The sequence below is a fragment of the Myotis yumanensis genome, unplaced genomic scaffold (genome assembly GCF_028538775.1).
Source record: "Myotis yumanensis isolate MYYU_CA2020_CCGP unplaced genomic scaffold, mMyoYum1.0.hap1 SCAF_2, whole genome shotgun sequence".
Lineage (NCBI taxonomy): Eukaryota > Metazoa > Chordata > Mammalia > Chiroptera > Vespertilionidae > Myotis > Myotis yumanensis.
Window position 1 is genome coordinate 45,949,047 of NW_027223753.1, and position 21,684 is coordinate 45,970,730.

The window sequence follows — 21,684 nt, forward strand, 5'->3', positions numbered from 1 at the left end:
GCTGGTGACCAATTCAGGAAAACCTCACAAAATGAAAAGATTAGCTTGGATTAGTAAGGCATGTGAAATAGAATCTTTCTAAAAGCCCGGCATTTGTGTTATTTCAAACCCAGACAAGGACCTAGCAGCTAACTGGAGTATGTCCACATGGAGAATGGCTACATCTGTCTTACTAGACAGAGGGGGCAGCGTGAAAGATCCTTGAGTGTGCGTTCTGTGCTGGGCTCTGTACAGGACCCTATGGCCCACTGTCTAATTTAATCCTTCCTGCAGTCCTGTGAGACAGCTTTACTGTCCCCATCTTACAGAAAGTAACTTTCCCATGATCACAGAATTATAAATGGCAGAAGTTAGTATTTTAATCTAGGTGTCTATTTCCATGAAATATTGTACTGTGCCCTAATTGACACATACTAATTTGCTGTTACCACAGTAATTTTACACAAAGAAAAGCTGCTGGTCTGGTATTAAATAGCTCATCCCTTAGCCATGGTGAGAATAGGAGAGGAGCCGAATCCACCAGTGGAAATACTACAGCGAGCATGTCAAACTCAAAGGCTAGCACGGGCCAAACAAATGAGGCATGTGGCCCATGGGCTGTGAGTTTGACATGCTTGTACTGCTGGGTCAAGACTGATGGTCATGTATCTCTTTAACACTGCTGCTGACTCTGGAATCAATGGAGGTCAAGTTGAGATGTGCTCAATTTCTTTTAGGTAAACTTCAGCCTTCCTTTCATGGGGCAGGTCGGGGGCAGCGCTTATTAAACATTATTTTTGTGAGGGGAATTACTAAACTTTTCACATAAAATAACCTTTTACAAATGTGGCTCAAGATAATATTTTTCAGAGTGAGATTATTTATATTTCAAAATACTTGATCTGTTTTTATTATCATTTTATCTGAGAAGCTGAACATGCGGTTATCTAAAGCAATAGATCTTGAAGCTGAGAACAACATTCCTCCAAATCATCACAGTCCCTTAATGAGCTTGTGAATTGAAATGATCTTTGCTGTACCCCATGAACCAAGTGGTAATTATTGTCCAGGGACACATGGGGACAATTTCACTGTTAGCAGTGCCAAGATTCTATTCATTTGTCATCAGCCCTAAATTATATTCAATCAGCGATTGAATTATATTCAAACTCAGGTTAGAAAAACCAAGTGACATACTACAACTAACTTTCTATAAAATTAGTACTGCAAAATGAAGCCTATAATGCTGGCAATGTAACTGTGAGCAGCAGTAAGATGGAGCTATGAAAATATTGAATGTAAATGTTGTCAAGATCTGTCTTAATCCCACCACTTTGCCACCTTTAGCTTCTGCGCTTGAAATGCCTCCTTGGCTACCATGCTTCTGTTCCCAAGTTCCCTGAAGCATGCACGTTGGAGTGTTTGACGAACCTTTTTCTTTTCTAAAATATTTTTTATTGATTTCAAAGAGGAAGGGGGGAGGGGAGAGAGAGAAACATCAATGATGACAGAAAATCATTGATCCACTGCCTCCTGCATGCCTCATACTAGCGATGGAGCCAGCAACCTGGGCATGTGCCCTGACCGGGAATCGAACCGTGACCTCCTGTTCTTAGGTCAACACTCAATCACTGAGTCACACCGGCTAGGCTGATGAGCCTTTTTCTAAGGCAAGCCACAGTGGCCCCTGCTACTGCAAACAAGGGGCTATTATTATTCAAAACGCCAAGTGGGTGGTATCAGGATGGGGCCAGGGTGGAACTGGGTGGGAGTCATTCTCTGAGGGCCCTGCAGTGTAGACACTCAGCTCTTCCTGGTGGGATCACCTGCGTAAATGCTCTTCCCAGGACAAGTGGCTGAAGCAGAAGCACCGCCTTTTCCTGGGGTGTTGTGTTAAGCAGTTTTCTCATTTGGGTAAATGTTTCTTTTTGGTTTCATATTTGGAATTTTATGTGCTTTAAGACCTCTGTCATACAACCTGTCCGACTTCAGGTACCCTTAAAAGAATCTATGCTTCCCCGCCCCCCCTCAGGAGGTAGGAGGCGACAGGGGCCATATGAAATAGGGAGGGCATGTATGGTTTGTGTACTTTCTTTCCCACTGGCTTCCTTTCCCACGTGGACAGGGAAAGAGGCAAACCAAGGAGGTATGTACAAACCAAACAACCCTTTTGTCTCAGCCGTGTGTGGCAGGTCGATCGAAGACTCAGGAGACAAGCTACAAGTGGGCCCCTGCAAGGTCTCCGCAGGTAAACATCCTGTCCTTGGCCAAGCTCACTGACGGTGGCGTGTGGCTCCTACAGCCATGTGGCAGACAGTTCCCATCAGCAAATAAGGAAATGTGGAAAGTGTGCTTATCTAGGTGAAAAGGTGAAGCAAGGGAGAGGTGAGGTGAAAAGCAACTCAGGTTTGTTTCACGGACCTGAGTACCAGGCAGCACGGCCTGCTGGGAGTTGTGTGTGGGTGGTAGAGTCAGACAGACCTGGATTTGAATCCCAATTCTTCCACTCACTAAAGTTCACCTCAGATGCCAACTCAGATGCATTCTTAGTGGCTGCCTAGGAGTGTGTTGAAAAGACACCAAGGCAGATCCCAGGTTTACTAGACAAGAAGGGCCATGATTGATGAGTGATGTCTGTACCAGCTTGAAGGAAGGGGAACTTACAGCATGGGTACCATATCTCTAATGGCCTAGGGCTCTGGGCACTCTGAGATCCTGCACAGCACTAAAGTTTCATAACACAGTGTGTGTGTGTGTGTGTGTGTGTGTGTGTGTAGAAGTCACCTAAGGGGAGATTAGTACAATCCTATGAAAACGTACTAGTAGGATGGTTTCATGGCTTACATTTGCAAAAACAACAAAGTTATCATTTGTATTATTACGGCATATTAATGAGGAGTTTTAAAATCTTCATAATATATTATGACCTTTAGTTTGTTGATTTGCATATTAGCTTTAATTTATGGTGGTTTTGAAATTTATCTTTTAAGTTCAGTTAACCACAGATAGCTCTCCATATTCAAATGCTATCTTTTGTCTTGACGGAGGGTTTCAAGATAGAGGCATGGGTTTCTCTAGGAATACAAATGCTATAAATTCACAAACATGAATGAAATCAGCATCCAAAGCAACATTGGTCTTCCTTATTTTTTGTGAGAGGACTGTGGAATATATCCGTCTAAGACTGGCCTTCTAACAAGACATGGGAGAGCTTATGTTTGATAATGGTGGATCATTTTTGCAGGCTTGGTTTTTTGTTAATGAAATATTTGCATTTTAATTTTTAAGCCTGCGTTTCAAACACAACAACCTTCCGATCTGGCCTACAGATCGTTCATCTGGACAGCCTCTCCAACGCAGGCACCTCTGCCTGGCAGGGGGAGCGGCCGTTCTGTTTAATACGCTATGGAATGGCAGCGGTCGCTCTCAGAAGGCAGGGCCTTAGGAAATCTCCTGTAATGCTTCTAACAGCCCATAAGTTACTAAGGTTAATGTTGCCCTCATCTCTCTCCCCTCCCTCCTTTTTCTTTTCAGAAACAGAGTTGTCAGTCACTGCTGAGTTAGTGCCTACCTCATCCTGGAACATTTCAAGTGAGCTCGACAAAGGTACACAGTGGGGACCCACTGGGGGAGGGGGAGGAAGGGAGGCGTGAAACTCCAGTTCGAACCCTGGCACAGCTACTTTGAAATCGACTGCTTTTTAGATCACTGGAAAGAGGTGGGGGCCAAAATAAATTCCCTGCTTACTTTGTGATCATTTCACATTTAATGACTTGGAATTCTATTTTTTCTGGAGGGTTTTTTTTTCTTCTCTTTCTCTCTTTCTCTTTCCTCTCCCTTCTTCCCCTAAAATGTTCCACATGGTGAAAACGCTTCAAGATGTGAAATAGGGTTGTTGCTGACCTTCCTGACACGGCATCTAGTGGATCTTATTTAGGGGATTTGATTCTGCCTGAGCCAGGATTGCTCAGAGCTGTTTGCTGGGTGACCTTTTACAGTGAGTATTTGATACGCTTGCAGGGTTCAGGACAGAGTATGTGAAGTGTTTGTAATTGCCTGCACATACAGATGGCAGCTTCCTCTGTGCACGTGGGGAGCAGGTTCCTACTATGAGGTTGTTGTACTGTTAATGAAGCCTGGCCATATGCTAAGCACTGGCTACTCTATAGAGAGCCTCTATCCTGGGATGATAAATCAGGACACATTTAAAGCCCCTGCAATGGCCTTATATTACTTTTCCAGCCTTATTTCTCCTTAGTCCCCCCACCCCCCATACCCCTTTACGCATTTCCAGCCAAATTTGTATTTCTGTCTATATAGCCTGTGCTTTTCTGACCCTCTGCTTTTGTCTAAGTCATTCTTCCCATCTGACTGGCCCTTCCTTCCTTGCCAATACCCACTCTCTCCCTCTACAAGGCGGCAAATTACTTCTCCTTCAAGTCTGAGCATAAAGCTCCATGAGCCATAGTCTTACCTAATCCCTCTGCCTCTGCAGGAAGTGGCCTATCCTTTGGAACTCCCATAGTCCATTTCCATGGTTTTCTTTTTGCATTTTCTATGTTATGTCATGGTGACTGACACACCTAGACTCCTCACCCTTAAACCTGGAAATTCCTCATAGGTAAGATATCTTGTTCTTTTTTTTTGTCTTTGTCCCCATCACAAGATCTCAGACAGACTGCTGTTCATAGGAAATCCTCAATAAATATGTGTGGAATGATGGACCACACCATATCTGGGGACATAGATGGATGGGCCACACCCACATATATGTGTGCCAATACATTCAACAAACTTACTGAGTTTCTACTTTAGTTCAGGCACCATTCAAGGTTCTGGGATTATAATAATAAAAGGAACTCAAAACTCATTGTCAAAAATTGCCTTTGAGGAGCCCTAGCCAGTTAGCGTCGGCCTGCGGACCAAAAACTCCCAGGTTCCATCCTGGTCAAGGGCACACACCTTGGTTGCAGGTTCCTCCCTGGCTGGGCCCTGGTCAGGGCTCGTGCGGGAGGCAGCCAGTCGATGTGTTTCTCTCACATCAATGTTTCTGTCTTTCCCTCTCTCTTCCACTCTCCCTAAAAATAAATGGAAAAATATCCTTGGGTGAGGATTAACCAAAAAACAAATAAAAAATTGCCTGTGATGATCAGCTCTCTATTATGTATTCACTGGGAGTGTATTTATTCTCTGAGGTGAGAGAACTGTACAACATAGTCATAGACAAAATTATTTTGCTGGTTATGCTTCTTAGATATTTTAGGGTGGCAGGATGAGGTGAGATGTCTTTTCACCTTAAATCAAAGGACATTTAGAGTAAGTTTTTATTCAGTTTGATCTGGAAATTCTTTATCTAATTAAGGCTTGAAACAGGGACTGTATGTTACTCTTCACCTCCAGCACCAAGCACAGTACCCAGGAGGCAGAAGATTTTCAACAAACATTTATGAACTGTTTTTAATGGAGAAGAAGACATGAAGCACACTAAATGTTAACTCTGTGCCCACTCTGTGTCAGGTGCTCCAAAAATGTGAACTTAATTGGCCAGCTCTTTATGGCACCAACAAGAAAAATGACATTATTGCCTCCTACATGCTATTAATCAGGTTCCAAGTGTGGCTATGAAGGGACATCAGTGTGTGCTGAAAGGCAGCAAAGCCCTGTGAAGATCCTAGTCTGCCAGCCTTCATAGTTCTGCTAGACCAGCATGTAATTAGCGGTGATTGCCCTTCAAGAGAGAAGTAGTGTCAGCAGTAGTGAACCTACAGGCCAAAGGACTGAACTCAGGCAGGCCTCAAACTTTTTGTATGTTCAGCATGACCTTCCAGAGAGCATGGATGGCTTTCCAGGGATTCTTGGTATCTTCTTCGTCTAGAAGATCATTATTGCATGGTCTTTCATTCCCACTTAAAATAAAAGAAAAGATGATTAATTCATTCATTCATTTGTCAAATCCTGATTGCTGCCTACTCTGTTCTGGGCACTGTCTGAAGATCTAGGATCGAAAGATGAATCAGACAAAGGTCTCTGTCCTCCATAAGAGAAAGATTGATATTGAAGTGCTTAATCATAACCTTCTGGTCAATTTGATAGACTAGGTTGTCAAGGGACATATCAACCAATCACAGAGAGATGCTGGTGAAAATATACAATGGGAAAAAAATCCATTGCCAGACTTATATGCAAAAAGTAGAAATCCCAGGTGCTAGAAACAAAGAGCAAGCTCAATAATGGAGCAATGATTAGTGAGAAGGAATTAAACAAAGGGACCTATGAAAACATGGGCAGTATGTAGGGTTCTTAGGGGCTGGAGTTTCAGTAAGTACCCAGTGGGGATGAGCGTTGAGGCCATAGCCAACAACCGCCTATGTAGCTAGCTTTCAGTGAGGAATGACGAGGCTGAGCATGAAATAAGGAAGATTCTACTGAGGTTTCTGCTGTGGAAATCTGTCAGCCACCCTGAGTCATGGGGATCACCCATGAGAAATCTAAACCAAACCTATGCTAAACATGTGTATGGGTTTGGGGTTCTTACTGTATGGTGCACAAGCCACAAGCCAAGAAGATAATGTAAAAACCTGGTCTGGAATTAATTGAACTGTGAGATACTGAAAAGCAGGTCATAAAAGTGTCTCAACATCTCAGTACATGTGGCTCTCACACCAGAATCAAAATTTAAAAAAATCAAAACAACAACAGTAAACTCCTGCTGATGTTAAGTTTACTTTTATATATTACTACTAGAGGCCTGGTGCACGAAATTCATGCAGGGGAGAGAGGGGTGTGTTCCTCAGCCCCGCCTGCACCCTCTCCAATCTGGGATCCCTTGAGGGATGTCTGACTGCTAAACGGGCAGTCAGACATCTCTCTCACAATCCAGGACTGCTGGCTCCCAACCACTTCCCTGCCTGCCTTCCTGAGTGCCCCTAACTGCTCCCCTGCCAGCCCGATCGACGGCTAACTGCTCCCCTGCTGGCCTGATTGCCCCCAACTGCCCTACCCTGCAGGCCTGGTCCCTCCTAACTGCCATCCCCTGCTGGCCATCTTGTGTCCACATGGGGGTGTCCATCTTGTGTGTTTGAGTGATGGTCAGTTTGCTTATTGCTCTTTTATTAGATAGGATACATGCAAGAGAGGAAAAATGCACACTAGCCATTTGGTTCAGTGGATAGAGCATTGGCCCGAGACTGAAGGATACTGGGTTCAATTTCAGTGGAGGGCACGTACCTCAGTGGCATGCTCGATTTCCGGTTCTGGTCAGGGCGCATGCAGGAGGCATCCAATCAATGTGCCTCTCTCACATCCATGTATCCCTCTCTCTGTCTCTCCCCTTCCTTCCACTCTCTCTAAAAATCAATGGGAAAATATATTTGGGTGAGGATTGAGAGAGAGAGAGAGAGGAAAAATGCCACCATAAGTGAGAGCCAGCAGATCAAACATGTGGAGCAGTTCACATCTTAGAAACTAAATGCAACAGATGAATTTGAGGGTATAAATATTAGAAAATGTTTGGTGATGAAAGAGGAAATAGAAACCATAGGGCAAGTACAGGATAATATGACAAAAAAGTAGACATTTTAAGAGAACTAAATAGGAATTCTAGAATTAAAAAAGTTATAGAAATGAAAAATTCATCAAATGGGTTAAACAGTGGATGCATTCAACTGAAGAGAGAAATGGTGAACTGGAAGATACATTTGAAATAAAATGGTGGTTAAAAGAATGCATTCTGGAGCCAAGGTAACTAGGTTTGCATCCTGACTCTACTACTGGAATACTGTGTGACTTTGGGCAAGCCACTCAACCTATCTGTGCTTTGGTCTCCTCATTTGTCAAACGAGCTAATGAAAGTAACTACCTCAAAAAAAAAGAAAAAAGAAAGAAAGTAACTACCTCATATGGTTGCTGTGAAAATTGATCTGACTAGCAAATCTGATAAACTAATTGGAGAATAAGAAGTAGCAGCTGTTTTTGGTTAATGTGGTTATTACTTTGGGCTTGATAATAATATAAAAAAATCCTAGGTACTTTGGCAGTCTCGCAAGTAAAGCATATTTTAGGCTTGGAGCAGGAATTGCAGGTCCTATTAAATCAGCCCATGTCAGCAACTGCCCACAATGGCCTTACACACGAGTGTTCACCCACACAAGCGCCATACTTCTTAACTTGGTAAACAAGATTTTCCATGGTCTTACCCCTGTTGAGTCCTCTCTCCTCACCCCTACACTCCATACTTTGTACCCCATTTGTTTCAACAGCCTGCCTCTTAATTTCCTAAAGATATCTTTAGGGATATGTCTTTGCTGGTGCAGTTTCTTCTGACTGGATATCTTTAGCCCCGTTCTACACTTGGCTAACTCCTTCTTTACTTAAGCATCACCGTGAACATTTGCTCACCACCTTTTCCCCATAGCGCTCCTAAGGAGCACAGTGCTGAGTAAGACAGGCTGTATTCCCGCTTTGTTGGACTTTACATTCTAGAGGAGAGAAAGACAATTAATAAAATCTTTCATCAACCCCATTGACCACGCTGCCAACAGTGCCCCTAAATATTTCATATGTGCTCTATACCTCTTTATGTCTATCTTGATTAGAGTCTTTACCATGCTGTATTGTGCCTGTCTCTTTAAAATCAGGGGCTCTCTAATCTATGTGCATGCTTGTATTGCACAATGTCTGGTGTGTAGTAGAAAATCTGGTGTTAAATTGAATAGGTTCAAACAGCATCTGCGCCAGTTCATAGCTACGACTAGGTGTGATGCACTTGCTAAGCATGTTGCACACATCATGTGAATTCACACCAGCCTTTGCAGTAGAACAGGTAGGTGACAGAGGCTCATGTGAGTTAAAGGACTTGGCTGTGGGGCACAGCTGGTGAGTGGTAGTGCCAAGACTCCCACCAAGGCCTCAGGCCAAATGCAGCATGGCAGCTGATGACACTATCTCCCTTGCCTTTCTATTCCCTGCTCCTGCGGGGCAGTTTCTCTCACTTGGGGGAGCAGTCAAAATAAAATCCAACACCTGATATTCTTTAATGCCATTCTCTTCACTTGGCCAATCTGTTTCCATCAATCCTACCCTGGCTCCCAAGCCTCACTCAGGCCCTGGTTTTCTGTTAACTCAGTGCAGTCAGTGGCACTAAACAGTTACCTTTCCAATAGGAAATGAAATTGAAAAGAGACAAGACCACCGGGGAAGAGCTGATGAAAGCTACTATTGATGGGGTAGGAGGGTAATGTCTGAAACAAATGCTACAGAACCAAGGGCCTCCTAAAGTACATGGATCCACAGGGGCCCAACCTCAGCTTCCCCAGGGGGTTTGGGGTGGGGTGTGAGGAGGGCCTCTTCCATTCTCAGTCACATGAGGTCTCAGAGGTTCTCTACAGAAAGCCAAATGTTTCTTTTGGAGAAGGGACTGGAAATTGTAGCCCCAGGTAGCTGAAAGGGAGGGAGCCTACTACTTTAAAAAAATACCAAGGCCTGCTTCCAACTGCAACTAGTTCTCTGTGCTCACAGACTAGATTTGGGGGTGGTTTTGCCCTGGCTTGCTTTTTTATGTTTATTTTTTATTTTTTAAAATATATTTTTATTGATTTCAGAGAGGAAGGGAGAGATAGAGAGAGAGATATAAACATCAATAATGAGAGAGAATCATTGATTAGCTGCCTCCTGCACGCCTCCCACTGGGGATCGAGCCAGCAACCTGGGCATGTGCCCTGACTGAGAATCAAACAGTGACCTCCTGGTTCATAGGCCAACACTCAACCACTGAGCCACGCTGGCCGGGCCTGGCTTGCTTTTTTCAATGGAGAGCTGGTTTTCTCCACAGCCTTGGAGTTTTGCACATAGTAGGGAAATGCACAGCATGGTCCTCATGAACATGGGTTCTGGAGTTACTATGACTCTGAGCTTCCTTTTGCTTACTTGTGGATGGTGGTATTGGTATCTATCACCTAAGATGGTTTTCCTGGCCAAGAAACACATCTGTGTATTGCCATAGGACAGCTGTCTGAACGGTCACAATAGACAGATGCATGCTGGCCTCAGCACCTTAATGCACCTCTTCCCTGAGAACTTGACCATCAAGGGGCTGGGACCAGGTTCTCTAGTTCAGGAGTGGTTGCTTCCTCTTGTTCCCCCTCTCTTCTACTTGATTTTCCATGGCACATAAAGAGTCTATTTAAATGCTATTGACTGGCCTATAGCTTGGAGCTTAGTTCACAGCTAGTTCGAATGGGGTAGCTGAGTCCTTTCCTCGTGCAACTTATTATGTGTATTTGGAGCATGTAGTGGGCGAAGGGGCAGGATAGGGGTGAACTGGGACAGGAACCTCGGTACTTGGTAAGCTAAAGGACAGTCCTTCTGGGACTGGAGTCTCTGGCAGCTCATCCATCCTTTGTTTCATTTTCAAAACTCGTAGCTGGTTGCAGGAACTTCTGGCGAAATTGCTGGGGGAGCCATGTGGTGTTTAATACAGCCCAATTGCAGCAGGTTTTGGCCTTAGCCATATCCTCCTAATGTTGATAGCATCGCTTTCTTTAAAGGACTGACATTGTCCTGCCACTGTCAACAACAGAGGCACTTGGAACTTCTATAACCTCCTATGGAAAAGGGGGGAAGTGACACTGGCTCTAAAGGATTGTCACAAGCGCCGGATAAAGTGTGACGTGCCCTCACAGACTCTAGCACAGCTGGCTGCTCACTGCAGATGTTCTGTTATTCCCAAGGGTAGGGTAGTATGATCTGGGGGAAGAGCACTTAAGAAAGAGCTTATATTCAGACCCAACTAACTCCATGGCCATTGTGAAGCTCCAAGGCTTCAGACACTAGATACATGAGGCTGTTGAGCACCTGAAAGTGGTCAGTTCACAATGAGATTAGTGTAAGTGTACAGCCACAACTGGATCCCAAAGGCTCAGTATGAAAAAAGGACTTAAAATAACTTAGTAATAATTTTTTGAAGTAATGTTTCACATATTGGATTATGTGAAATCTATTATTAAATTTAGTTTTGCCTGGTTCTTCTAAATGTGGCTACTAGACATTTTACCATCGCACATGTCACTGGGATTGTATTTCTATTCCAAGGTGCTACTCTAATGAAACAACAGCTGGAACCTCAGGTAAATCTCCTAACTTGCGTTTCCTCCTTGCAGCATGAGAAGTTCTCCGCCTATCTTTCCCAACTTTAAAATTCTAGGAACTATATTTTATAAAAAGAAATTTTTCTAAAACTGATTTGCCTGTGTGTGTGTGTAATGCTTAAAAACATATAAAGTACTTTATGTGTAATGGATTATCATTACTGATTATATAATCTGATGTTTAACCCTCCGCGAAAGGCAGTCTTTCATTCTCCCTCTGGGGAGAAAAATTTTGTAGGTTAAAGTCTAAAGCACAGAGGGATTTTACTTTGATAGAAAGGACCCAGGACAGCAATGGAACCACAGGGCAAGTCCGGAAGTCCTAGGCGATAATGACCCAGCATTGTCTCGTCTCCCAAACTTCCCCTTGCACTGTTCTCCTCAGCAGGCTATGCACCAGCCACACTAGCTTCCTTGCAGCCCCTCCAGCAAGCCAGGCTCGTTCCTGACCGAAACACATATTGATATGCTATTCTCTACCCCAAATCCTCTTCTCTTGCTTTCCCCTCCTTCCGGTCTGGGCGCAATTGTCATCTCCTCAGATAAGCCTTTCCTGATCACCCAAAGTTAGTTTCGTGTTCCTTTATAGCAATAATAATGATAAAAAAAATCTGATCCCAACCTGGAAGCAGTGAGAACACTGTCTTGATAGGAAAGCAGGGGAGGGTCTGGCCAGCTTGCTATGGCTGCTTTCTCTCCAGAACTAACAAGCTCTTGGTCCCTTTGCCTGGAATCCAGCTTAGAAGCACATGGCATGGAAATCAGTTCCCCTTCAATCAAGCTGCTCTCTCCAGGACTCTTGTTAATCCTCTTTACTTGACCAGTCTTTTCACTTTAGGGAAAGAAACCTACAAGATGAGGGCTATGGGATTCTGTCAAAAAGGAGCAGGAAAACGATCCTTTATAGTCCATCTTGATTCTTCCAAGCCTGCTCAGAGGGGAGGAGTTTGCCTCTGACGGCACATAGGGGCGGAGAGAGCCAGCCTCCCCACTCAGGGGTCTTTGCAGCCAGTTATTTCAGCTCCAGCTCCAGCTCTGGGCCCAGCCCCTCACACCAGCCCTCTGTCCCCTCCCCTGTGTGCCTGTCAGTGGGGCATTCAGCTTCCAGGCAGAGGCACGGGGATGTTCTGCAAATGGCTCCCTGGGCTGTGTGGGAAGCACAAGTGGTGGGTGCTTTAAAGAAGGATGTAAACGTACCTGTTTGAAAACAGACGGTTACCCTGGAACAAAGGATTTTCACATCTTCCTCGGTGAGGTCCAGCTCATGGTCATCTGAGGTAGGGGGCAGCCCTTCATTTGCTACGGCCTGTTTTCTGGAGACTTACATGCCCACAACTCCATTGTAACTCTCCTGAGCTTTCAGGGGAAGTTAGTCCACAAACAGGACAAGTCCCTTGTTTGGGATAAGGACCCACAATAGGAGGAAGGCAGCGAGGCCTTCAGCAGGCAGTGAGCTCTGCAACCCATTACAGACCTCATTAGGAGGCGGTGGAGTGCGGGGAAACTGCTCTTAGACAAGGTTGGAAATTTCTGCATTCCTGTGCCAGGCAAGATTTCCTGTAGGGCCCTGAGAAGCTCACTAATCATCTCTTTAGTTCCAAGCGATATTACTTCAGGGTAGATCCTGTCAAGGCCCCATGCTTAAATATCTCTCTGCCTGGGTTTACTCCATCAAATGCTTCATTTGCTTTAACAAATGCTCCGAGCTTTAGCTGGTCCAGCCTCTTAGGAAGCTCAACTCCCCACATGCCTCAGAGGGCTCTCGCTCTGCCCCCAATTGCTGCAACTAAGAGTAACTCATTTTCTGTAAAGGATCCTATTGGACGTTCGTCAGACCTGACCAAGTCCAGCCTTTGGAATATGCTTGTGTAGAATTCACGTTGACTTGCAAGGCTTTTCTATCCATGGCCTTCATTCATCTTTTGAACTCAGATAGCTATGTTTTCCTGGAGATTCTTCTCACGTCTCTAATTTCAGTTCTTTTCCAAACACTTATATTCACTCATTCATTCAACAGGTATTTATTGAGTGCCAACTGTGTGCCAGGCATTATACTAAAGACACAGTGGTGAAAAAACACTCTCTTCTTATGATGCTCACTTTTTTGGTGGAGTTAGCACATCCCTATGGAAGGAAGTACTCTTACAGCTAATATTGCCTAGATGTTTGTTCTGTCCCAGGTGCTGTATTGGACACTTTACTCACAATACTATCCCATTTCATGTGCCATAAAATCATGGGTGGGAGGTCCTGTTGTGTCCATTTTATAGACAGGAAAACAAGCTTAAAGAGGTAAAGTAACTCAATTACTAAATGGCAGAGCCAGGATTCAAGTTCAGGTTTTTCTGACTACACAATCCATATTCTCAATAACTCCACTTCTAAAATAGCAATCCATGTTTATAGGGAGGAGAGAAAGAATTAGGTTGTGAGCTTTTGAGCTTATAGAATATCTTTTCTGGAAGATGGATATTCTTAATTGCCCTTCTGTGATTTTTAAAAATTTTTGTTTTTTTCTATAACTTCCATACTTTTTAAAATAACTATCCCAAAATATTTTTTTAAATCCTCACCCGAGGATATGTTTATTGACTTTAGAGAGAGACGAAGGGAAGGAGGGAGGGAGAGAAAGAGAAAGAGGAAGAGGAAGAGGAAAAGGAAGAGGAAGAGGAAGAGGAAGAGGAAGAGAAAGAAACATCAATCAGCCACCTCCTGCACATGCCCTGACTAAGGATTGAACCCACAACTTAGGTATGTGCCCTGACTAGGGATTGAACCTGCCACCTAGATATGTGCCCTGACAGGGAGTTGGACCTACAACCTTCCAGTCTTCAAGATGACCCTCCAACCAACTGAGCCACCCAGGCAGGGCTAGAAAACTATTAATAGTGCAGCCACACTGAAGACATGAGCTCATAGAAAGCCTTTTTGTTGGTGATAAGCATCTCTCTGCTAACGATTGTTAGTGGGAACAGGCTGATCATATCATCTAATGAAACTTTGGACCCAGATGACAGGTAACTCCTGGGCAGACCTTGAGATACTGGTCTTAAAATTAATGCCACTTTGGTGCTAACAGAAGCATCCTGTAGCGAGTTGAAGTTGCCCCCTGAAGCCCATCCCTCCGGTGCTACATCAGCCTTCTAGGCAATTTCTTCTCAGTCCTCAGCAGCCTTCATCCTGCCAAGTGATTTGGTGTGGGAAATACAACAATTTGGGAAGGGCCTGCGGAAATTTTAAAAGATTACTGCACAATCCAGCTAAATGGTTTGAATCATGGGCCAGTTAAAACAGCTTAATTTACTCTTGTTTTGGGAAAGTTAATGTCTCTGGGAAACTTCTATTAGGATATGGGTCTCAGCTACTTGGCTCTTTTGAGAGGAGGTGGGCCTAGAGGGTCTCTCTCTAAGCTGAATGACCTTTAGAGGTCATACAATCCAACTTTCTAGCTTATATGTGACTGCTTCCAAAAGCTTCCTAAGTGGTTCTACATTAATGCTTTATTTCTAATTTGCACACTTCTACATTAACACTTTCTTTCGTGTCATGGCACAAGGCTAACCTATGTTTGTCTTTGAGAAATCCTAAGGTTATTTTTTCTTATGTTGATCCAACTGGTCTTCATTCGCATTCTTTCTGCTATGTCTGCTTCTCAGAAAGTGGAGGAAGGATGTTCCTTGGACTTTGTCGTGAGGTTGGTCTCGGTTTCTACTCTAGTGCTCAGTAGCTGTATGGCCTTGGGTAAATTCCTTAACCTCTTTGAGCCCCACTTTGATCATTTATAAAATGGGAATTCAAGAATTCCTATTATTACACATTCTGACTTTGAGAAGGATAAAGTTAAATGCTGGAGCAAAAGGACATGGACTCTACCTTCCTTAGCATTGTGTGTGGTCATTTCAGACTTGAAGATGACTTGAGGTTTTCTTTATCAGGTAATTCTAAGCTTCTAAGTCATGTTATATAGTGTTTGAAGCAGTGTCTTATAGCCTTATTCTTGACTAATAAAGAAAGCCAAATACATCTGTAGATAAGTTTGTAAGTACAGTTAAAAGAAGAGTCAAAATAAATGTGCTATTAATTTAAGCAATCTGTTATGAAACTTATTAGTGTCCTCATTAATTCCACTGTTGCTTTGAACTTTGGGATAAAATGACAAATGGTCTTTGAGGGCCTTTTCTGTTCTTAAGTAGAAGACCTAGTTCATGAACTCCTAGACCTCATGATGTTCTTTTAAGGATTAGGGGAGATGATGTATGGCTGTGGTAGTGCATTGTCATTATATCATTGTCCAAAGATTCTCCTTTTTCTATGGCTAAACATTTAGCATTATTTTCATTATTTCTCCTCCTCACTCGTTTTCAAGATTCTTCCCCCATAAATGGTGGCCTCCTGGAGTGAATACACAGTTCCCCAGGTAGGCCTGGACTATGTAGAATGCAGCAGGACCATCCCCTTCATTTTGTACTTTTATTTCTGCAACTGAAATTCTCAGCTTCTGGGTAGCATCATCTTTTTATTGACTTATGATGAGCCTGCAGTTGACTAAATCTCTTGTGAGGTTCTCACAATGTTTGCCATTTACCTGCATCTCTCCTTTCTCATACTTCTGTAATCAATATTTTATGTCTCAGTACTCACTATTCCCATCATACCTATTCTTATATATTTCACCAAGTTTGATTTAGCATATTATTTGATGCCATCATTTAGCATCTAAAGAACCTGCTAACATTGTGTTATGTATTAATTGGGTCCTCATCTAAGACATTGATGCAACTGTTGGCTGGAGAAGGATACAGACAGAGCCCCCATCATGATTACATCTTGTCTTGTTGCCAGTATGGAGAACTGCCTCTCTTATAAGTGTATATAATTCAGAGAATGTTTTTAAGAGTCTACTGACCTATTTTAGTATCTTCCTGGTTCTCTGAACTTCTTCAAGTCAACATTTCTATTTTGTCTTAGTAATCTATTGAATAAGCATTTGTAGGTGCCAGGTACAGAAACAAATTACATGTGTCTGTCTTCAAGATGCTCATAGTCTAGTGGGAGAAACACACTATCAGACTAAAAAGAAGTGGTTGCATAATTGAAAGAGTGCATCTCCAAATACAGTCTGATTGGGAGTTTGGGCTTCCACATATGAATTTTGGGAGGATACAAGTCCATAGCATCCACCTTAAAACATTTTATACATTTTTTTCTGCTTTTCAATTCCTTTATAGAGAGAGAGAAAAGGAGAGGGAGAGAGAGAGAAACATTGATGTGAGAGTGGATCATCAATCGGCTGCCTCTTGCATGCACTCCCCTTACTGGGATCAAGCTCAAAACCCAGGCATGTGCTTTGACCGGGAATCAAACCAGGAACCTCCTAGTGCATGGGACAACACCCACCCAATCAACTGAGCCACACTGGCCAGGGCACATTTCATACATTTTCACTTTGACATGCTTTTGTCTATGCTATTCCCCCAGCATAAGTTTTTAACCCTTCAAAATCCTTCCAGTTCTTGAATATCCAGCTCAAATGTCACCTCCCATGAAGCCTTCTCTAATTTTCCAATCAAACTTAATTACTCTTTCTCCTACACAGTGATAATACTTTAATTGTATTTTGATTTAGCCCCAGTTTTGCCCAGACTGTGTTATACATTTAGGCTCCTCGAAAGTAGGTATCCTGCCTTAATATGCTCCCAATTTGTCTGCCTCCAATTTCTATTGGTACTCCCTAAAGGTATGACTTGTGTTATTCATTAGTTCTAAGGAACAGTGAAGGCAATTTGGTAGGTTTAAGCTGGAGAAGAAAAGGCTATAGAAAGCCTCATGACTGTGCCCAAGTATTGGAAGCGATGCCTTAAAAAAGAAAGAAAAAAATGGTTCCATGAGACATTTCAATTGAGGTCACCAGGTAAAAGTTACAAAGAAGCAGATTTCAGCCCAATATATGGAAGACCTTTTTAATTAAACAAACTAAAAGGGGCCCAGCTGGTGCGGCTCTGTGGTTGAACATCGACCCAAAAATTAAGAGGTTGCTGGTTCAATTCACGGTCAGGGAACATGCCAGGGTGTGGGCCCAATCCTCAGTAGGGAGCGTGCAGGAGGCAGCGGATCGTGATGTTCCTCTTTCATAGATGTTCCTGTCTCTTTATCTCTCTCCCTTTCTCTATCTCTAAAAATCAACAAAAAGATATTTTTTTTAAAAAAACTAAAAGGGGAAAAAACTAACACTCACTGATAACCAAGAGCTGAACACTGCTGCTGTACACACATTATTTCTACTCCCACATAGTCTTATAACATAGTTCCCTCTTTTACAGATGAAGAAACCAAAATTCCAATAGGCCGAAGACCTAGTGTAATTTCACATAGCCTATCCCCCTCGCCTGTTCCTTCATGAGGACGCAATCTCCCTCTCCAGACTGCCTGACCTTTCTCAGGAATTCTATACCAGGAATGCGCCAGGGTGTTGGTTTAGCTAATACTTGAAGTTTTTTTCTGTCTCTAAAATCCTATGACTCAGAAATTTTCAGTCTCTGACATCAGTTTAATGGAAATAGACTTATCTTCTGTCATCTTTTTGTGGAAAAAAATCTATAATAATAAAAGCATAATATGCTAATTAGACTGGATAAAGCCTGGACTGTGAGGGAAGCCTGGGTCCTGTGCCAGAGAGAAGCCAGTGCCAGCAGCTGGGGGAAGGAAGGCCTACTATTGCATGAATTTTGTGCATCGGGCCTCTAGTATATCATAAAACTCTTAAGTAAGAGTACTACAAATTATCATTACAGTATTTCATGTATCATTGGTCTCATTAGTTCATATTTATGAAACTCTTTGGAGGACACAGTTTTGGAAATATCCATACTCATAAAATTGACTTTATCCTAGCCAATAGGGGCTATAGTTTTCAAACAAGAGCTACTCTATCTGGGGGGAAAAGCGATAATATGCCTAACTTGTCACCTGACTCTAGAAGTCAGATGGATGAGGTACTTAGGCCTGCTGTCCTGATTGCAATCCATGCTGAAAATGGGCCCTGCAGACTGAGCTCCCAGCACCCCGAGGGCCAGCTCCTGGGGCAGGCAGCCAGTGTTCTGAAGCAGCTGCCATTTTTCTTTGGTAATTCATGTGTGAAAGTGTCTCCACTATAAGAATTTGGGTCATCTTGTTCTTCTGCCGAGAGCCAGGCTCTTATCAGACCAGAAGCGTCTCCTCATATAAAATGCATCCAAGTTATGAAGTTCCTGGATGATAAGGGTAGTTGCTCATTCCAAATACATAACTCTTTTCATCTATGACATCTTATATTTGGCTACACTGTTTTCTGTACTCAACAGGGTCTTAGAATCCTAGAGCTGGTGTACATGGTGGTGTAATGTAGAGATAATGCAAAATGATTGAGTAGCTCTATTTTCACAATTCATATGGTTTCTTTAATTCAGTATCTCTCTTTCCAGTTGTGAAGTCATTGCCTTGAATTTGAGCAAAGCCTCTGTTCCTGGGTATGTGTGTGTTTTAAATAACATTTTGGCATGTGCTATGAAACTCCTCTCCACTCTGCCGTCCCCCCCCCCCCCCCCCGCCCCCCGCCCCGTTCCTCCCTCCAGTCAGAGGAGAGATGAATCACCAAATGGCCTGCCAGGAATATCTAAAACCAGTTTAGTTTAGTTGTTTGTTTGTTTGTTTGTTTGTTTTTCCAGTTTTTCATTCATCCTACTTTATTTTCCCAGAAAATATATCATAGATATACTCCTCTTCTTCCATTTCTAGTGTACAAAATGTGTTGTTCTTGGGTGGAGATGGAAATAGAGGGAGAGAATGAAATCTGTATCTTGCAGAGTAGAAATGACATCAAAACATGAGTGTGACGTTGATACTGCTGTGGGATCATTTAACACAGTTGGCCTCAAGTTTAACTGACACGGCTCAGAGAGGAGACGGATTCATTCAATATCAAACAGTGCTTTCATGGTAGAAATGTAACCAGACCCCATTCCCTGGTCCTCATTGCATAGCCTTAAAGCATCACAGCTTCTGAGAAGTCTTCCACATTTGCAATCAAGGTCAGGCTGAGGTGTCAGCCCCCTCAGGGCTTAGAGGATGCTATCGGGTGGTGGGTGTGTCTGGCCCTTACTCACAGTTCTGTCACAGACCTCAAGGATCTGGAACCCACAAAAGGAAATCCTCAAATAATTATCTGCCATTGTTTTCTGCACTCAAGTTATAAAAACAAAGATTAAAAAGTTAAGAAAATAAATAAGGGATTTATTGAAAAAGCAATATCCTATATGAGTCCTCTTATATGAAGTATCTCAAATAGTCAAATTGATAGAGATGAAGTAGAATGGGATAACGGGGAGTTGTTTGATGGGTACTGTGTCTTAGTTTGGGAAGATGAAAAACATTCTGTGGACCAATGGGGGTGATGGTTGCCCATTGTGAATGTACTTAATGCCACTGAAATGTACACTTACTAGTAAAAATAGTTTAAAATGGTAAATTTTATGTTATGTATAGTTTACCATAATAAAAAAGTACTATCTTAGGTACAATCTGTAATTTCCATACCCTTGTGTGTATGCATCCCTAGAAATAGGCTATGGTGCCCTAAAGAAGAGTAGTAACACATTTATACTATCTTTTATGTGCCTTGCATTTTTTTGTTTTTAAAGAAATTTTACATGCATGATTGTGTTTGATAGTTACCAAAACTATCATGAGAAGGGCATGACAAGCATCCCTATCCTTATTGTACAGATGAGTAAACTGAGGCTCCACATGACACAGCTGATAGATCAAAGAGTTGTTACTAGAACCCAGGGCTTCTGATTTGTGTTCTTGAAGCCAAGTAAGGTCCACTTTTGTAAAAAGTTTTAGATTGATACTTAACCTATTATTCTTACTAACCCTGGAAAGTAAAAGAATATATTTTATTTTATTATTTTTCAATCCTCATCTGAGGATATGTTTCCACTGATTTTAAAGAGAGAGGAAGGGAGAGGAAAAGAGAATGAGAAAGAGAGAGAGAATCGGTTTCTGGTTGCCTCCCGTACACACTCCGACCAAGGAGTGAACCCAAAACCCAGGCATATGGCCTGACTGGTAATGGAACCTATGACTTCTTGGTACACAGTTCGATGCTCTAACCAGCTGAGCCATACCAGCCAGGGCTAGACTAATATAGTTTAGAAGAATTTTCAATGACTTTGAGCACTGACGTGGTTTGGAGGAGGTTTTTACCATGAGAATAACTTAACTTAGCCACCTACTGTCTAAATTCTATTAACTAAGATTTTATTGTACAGTAATAATACTGACAAACACTTATATGGGAGTTGACTGTGTACCAGATACTATTCTAAGTGCCTTGACTATACTAACTTATTTATGAAAGTGTATAATTTATAATTTATTGAGACTAGCATGTACTAAATAGCCTTCAAAGGGCTTTAGATACTTTTTCTCATTTAATCAACCTAACAGTCTGACTCAGCAGGTATTACGAGAGCTTCTAGATGTTAAATTATCTGCTGGAAGATGCCGGATTAGAAGTGACATAGCCAAGACTCAAATCCAGGTCTGCCTACTTCTTTACTTCTACTCACACAGATGGCGTAGTGTGCGTCTTTCTAATCACTGTCATCTCCAAATATTAATTATGTCATTCAAGTGGCCGGGGCAGTGTCCACGTGTGGCTGCTGGTTGGCTCAGAGCTTGCTTCTTGAGGGACTTCTAAGTTTCTCTCTGAAATTCTGGCTGGAAATTTGATTCAGTTGCTGAAAGCAGAAGAAATACAGCTTTCATGTTCATGCGCAATTTGCTTTTTCATTTTCTTTTATTATCCTGAGACTTACTGTAAATCACACTTTCCCATCAGTCCTGGGGGTTCTGATTATGTTCATGCGGTCCAGCTAAGAGCAAGGGCAGTAAATTACTGCCACTTTGTTTGAAAATTTTTTTAGCCACAGTACATTAGCTGCTTTTGTTTGCTTTTCCACTGGTGGTGTGCACGTTTTTATTTCAGAATTGGTGTTTCTTGAATGTCTCATTTGTGAATAATGCAGCTTGCAAAATGGAATGATTGGAACAAAAATATGCAAGAGGGTGTCCTGTTGGCATATGTAAGATTTTAAAGCATTTATAGCCAAATGAGTTCTCGAGTTCTCTTTCACACATGCACATGCGCGCGTACACACACACACACACACACACACACACACACACACATGCTCATTTGTTGCATTTTCCTGTTCTCTTCATTCTACTCCAGTTCTCAAAAAGCAATTACAGTGGGGCCTTGACTTACGAGTTTAATTCGTTCCATGACGGAGCTCGTAACTCAAATTACTCGTATGTCAAATCATAAAGTGAACGAGTGAGACACATGATGCTGGGCTGATGTTGTGGCGTTCACTGTGACGTTCGCTGCGCCAACTAGCAATGGGGTATCTGAAGCTGGCTCATAACCCAAATTTTAGCTCAAACTCAAAGCAAAAAATCGGCCGAGAGACAGCTTGTATCTCTAAAAACTCGTTAGTCGGGACACTTGTAAGTCAAG

At 42.6% G+C, this 21,684-nt stretch overlaps 1 protein-coding gene across 2 annotated transcripts in view; it reads left to right on the forward strand.

Annotated features, from left to right (window-relative positions):
* Positions 1–21,684, forward strand: part of ROR1 (receptor tyrosine kinase like orphan receptor 1) — a 399,382-nt gene that overhangs the window by 227,372 nt on the left and 150,326 nt on the right. The window contains exon 2 of one of the 2 annotated variants that reach the window (XM_070405278.1): positions 3,514–3,585. In XM_070405278.1, coding sequence (XP_070261379.1) covers positions 3,514–3,585 — 72 coding nt within the window. Of the gene's footprint in view, positions 1–3,389; positions 3,586–21,684 lie in introns of those variants that run through there. The other variant, XM_070405277.1, reaches the window with a different exon arrangement.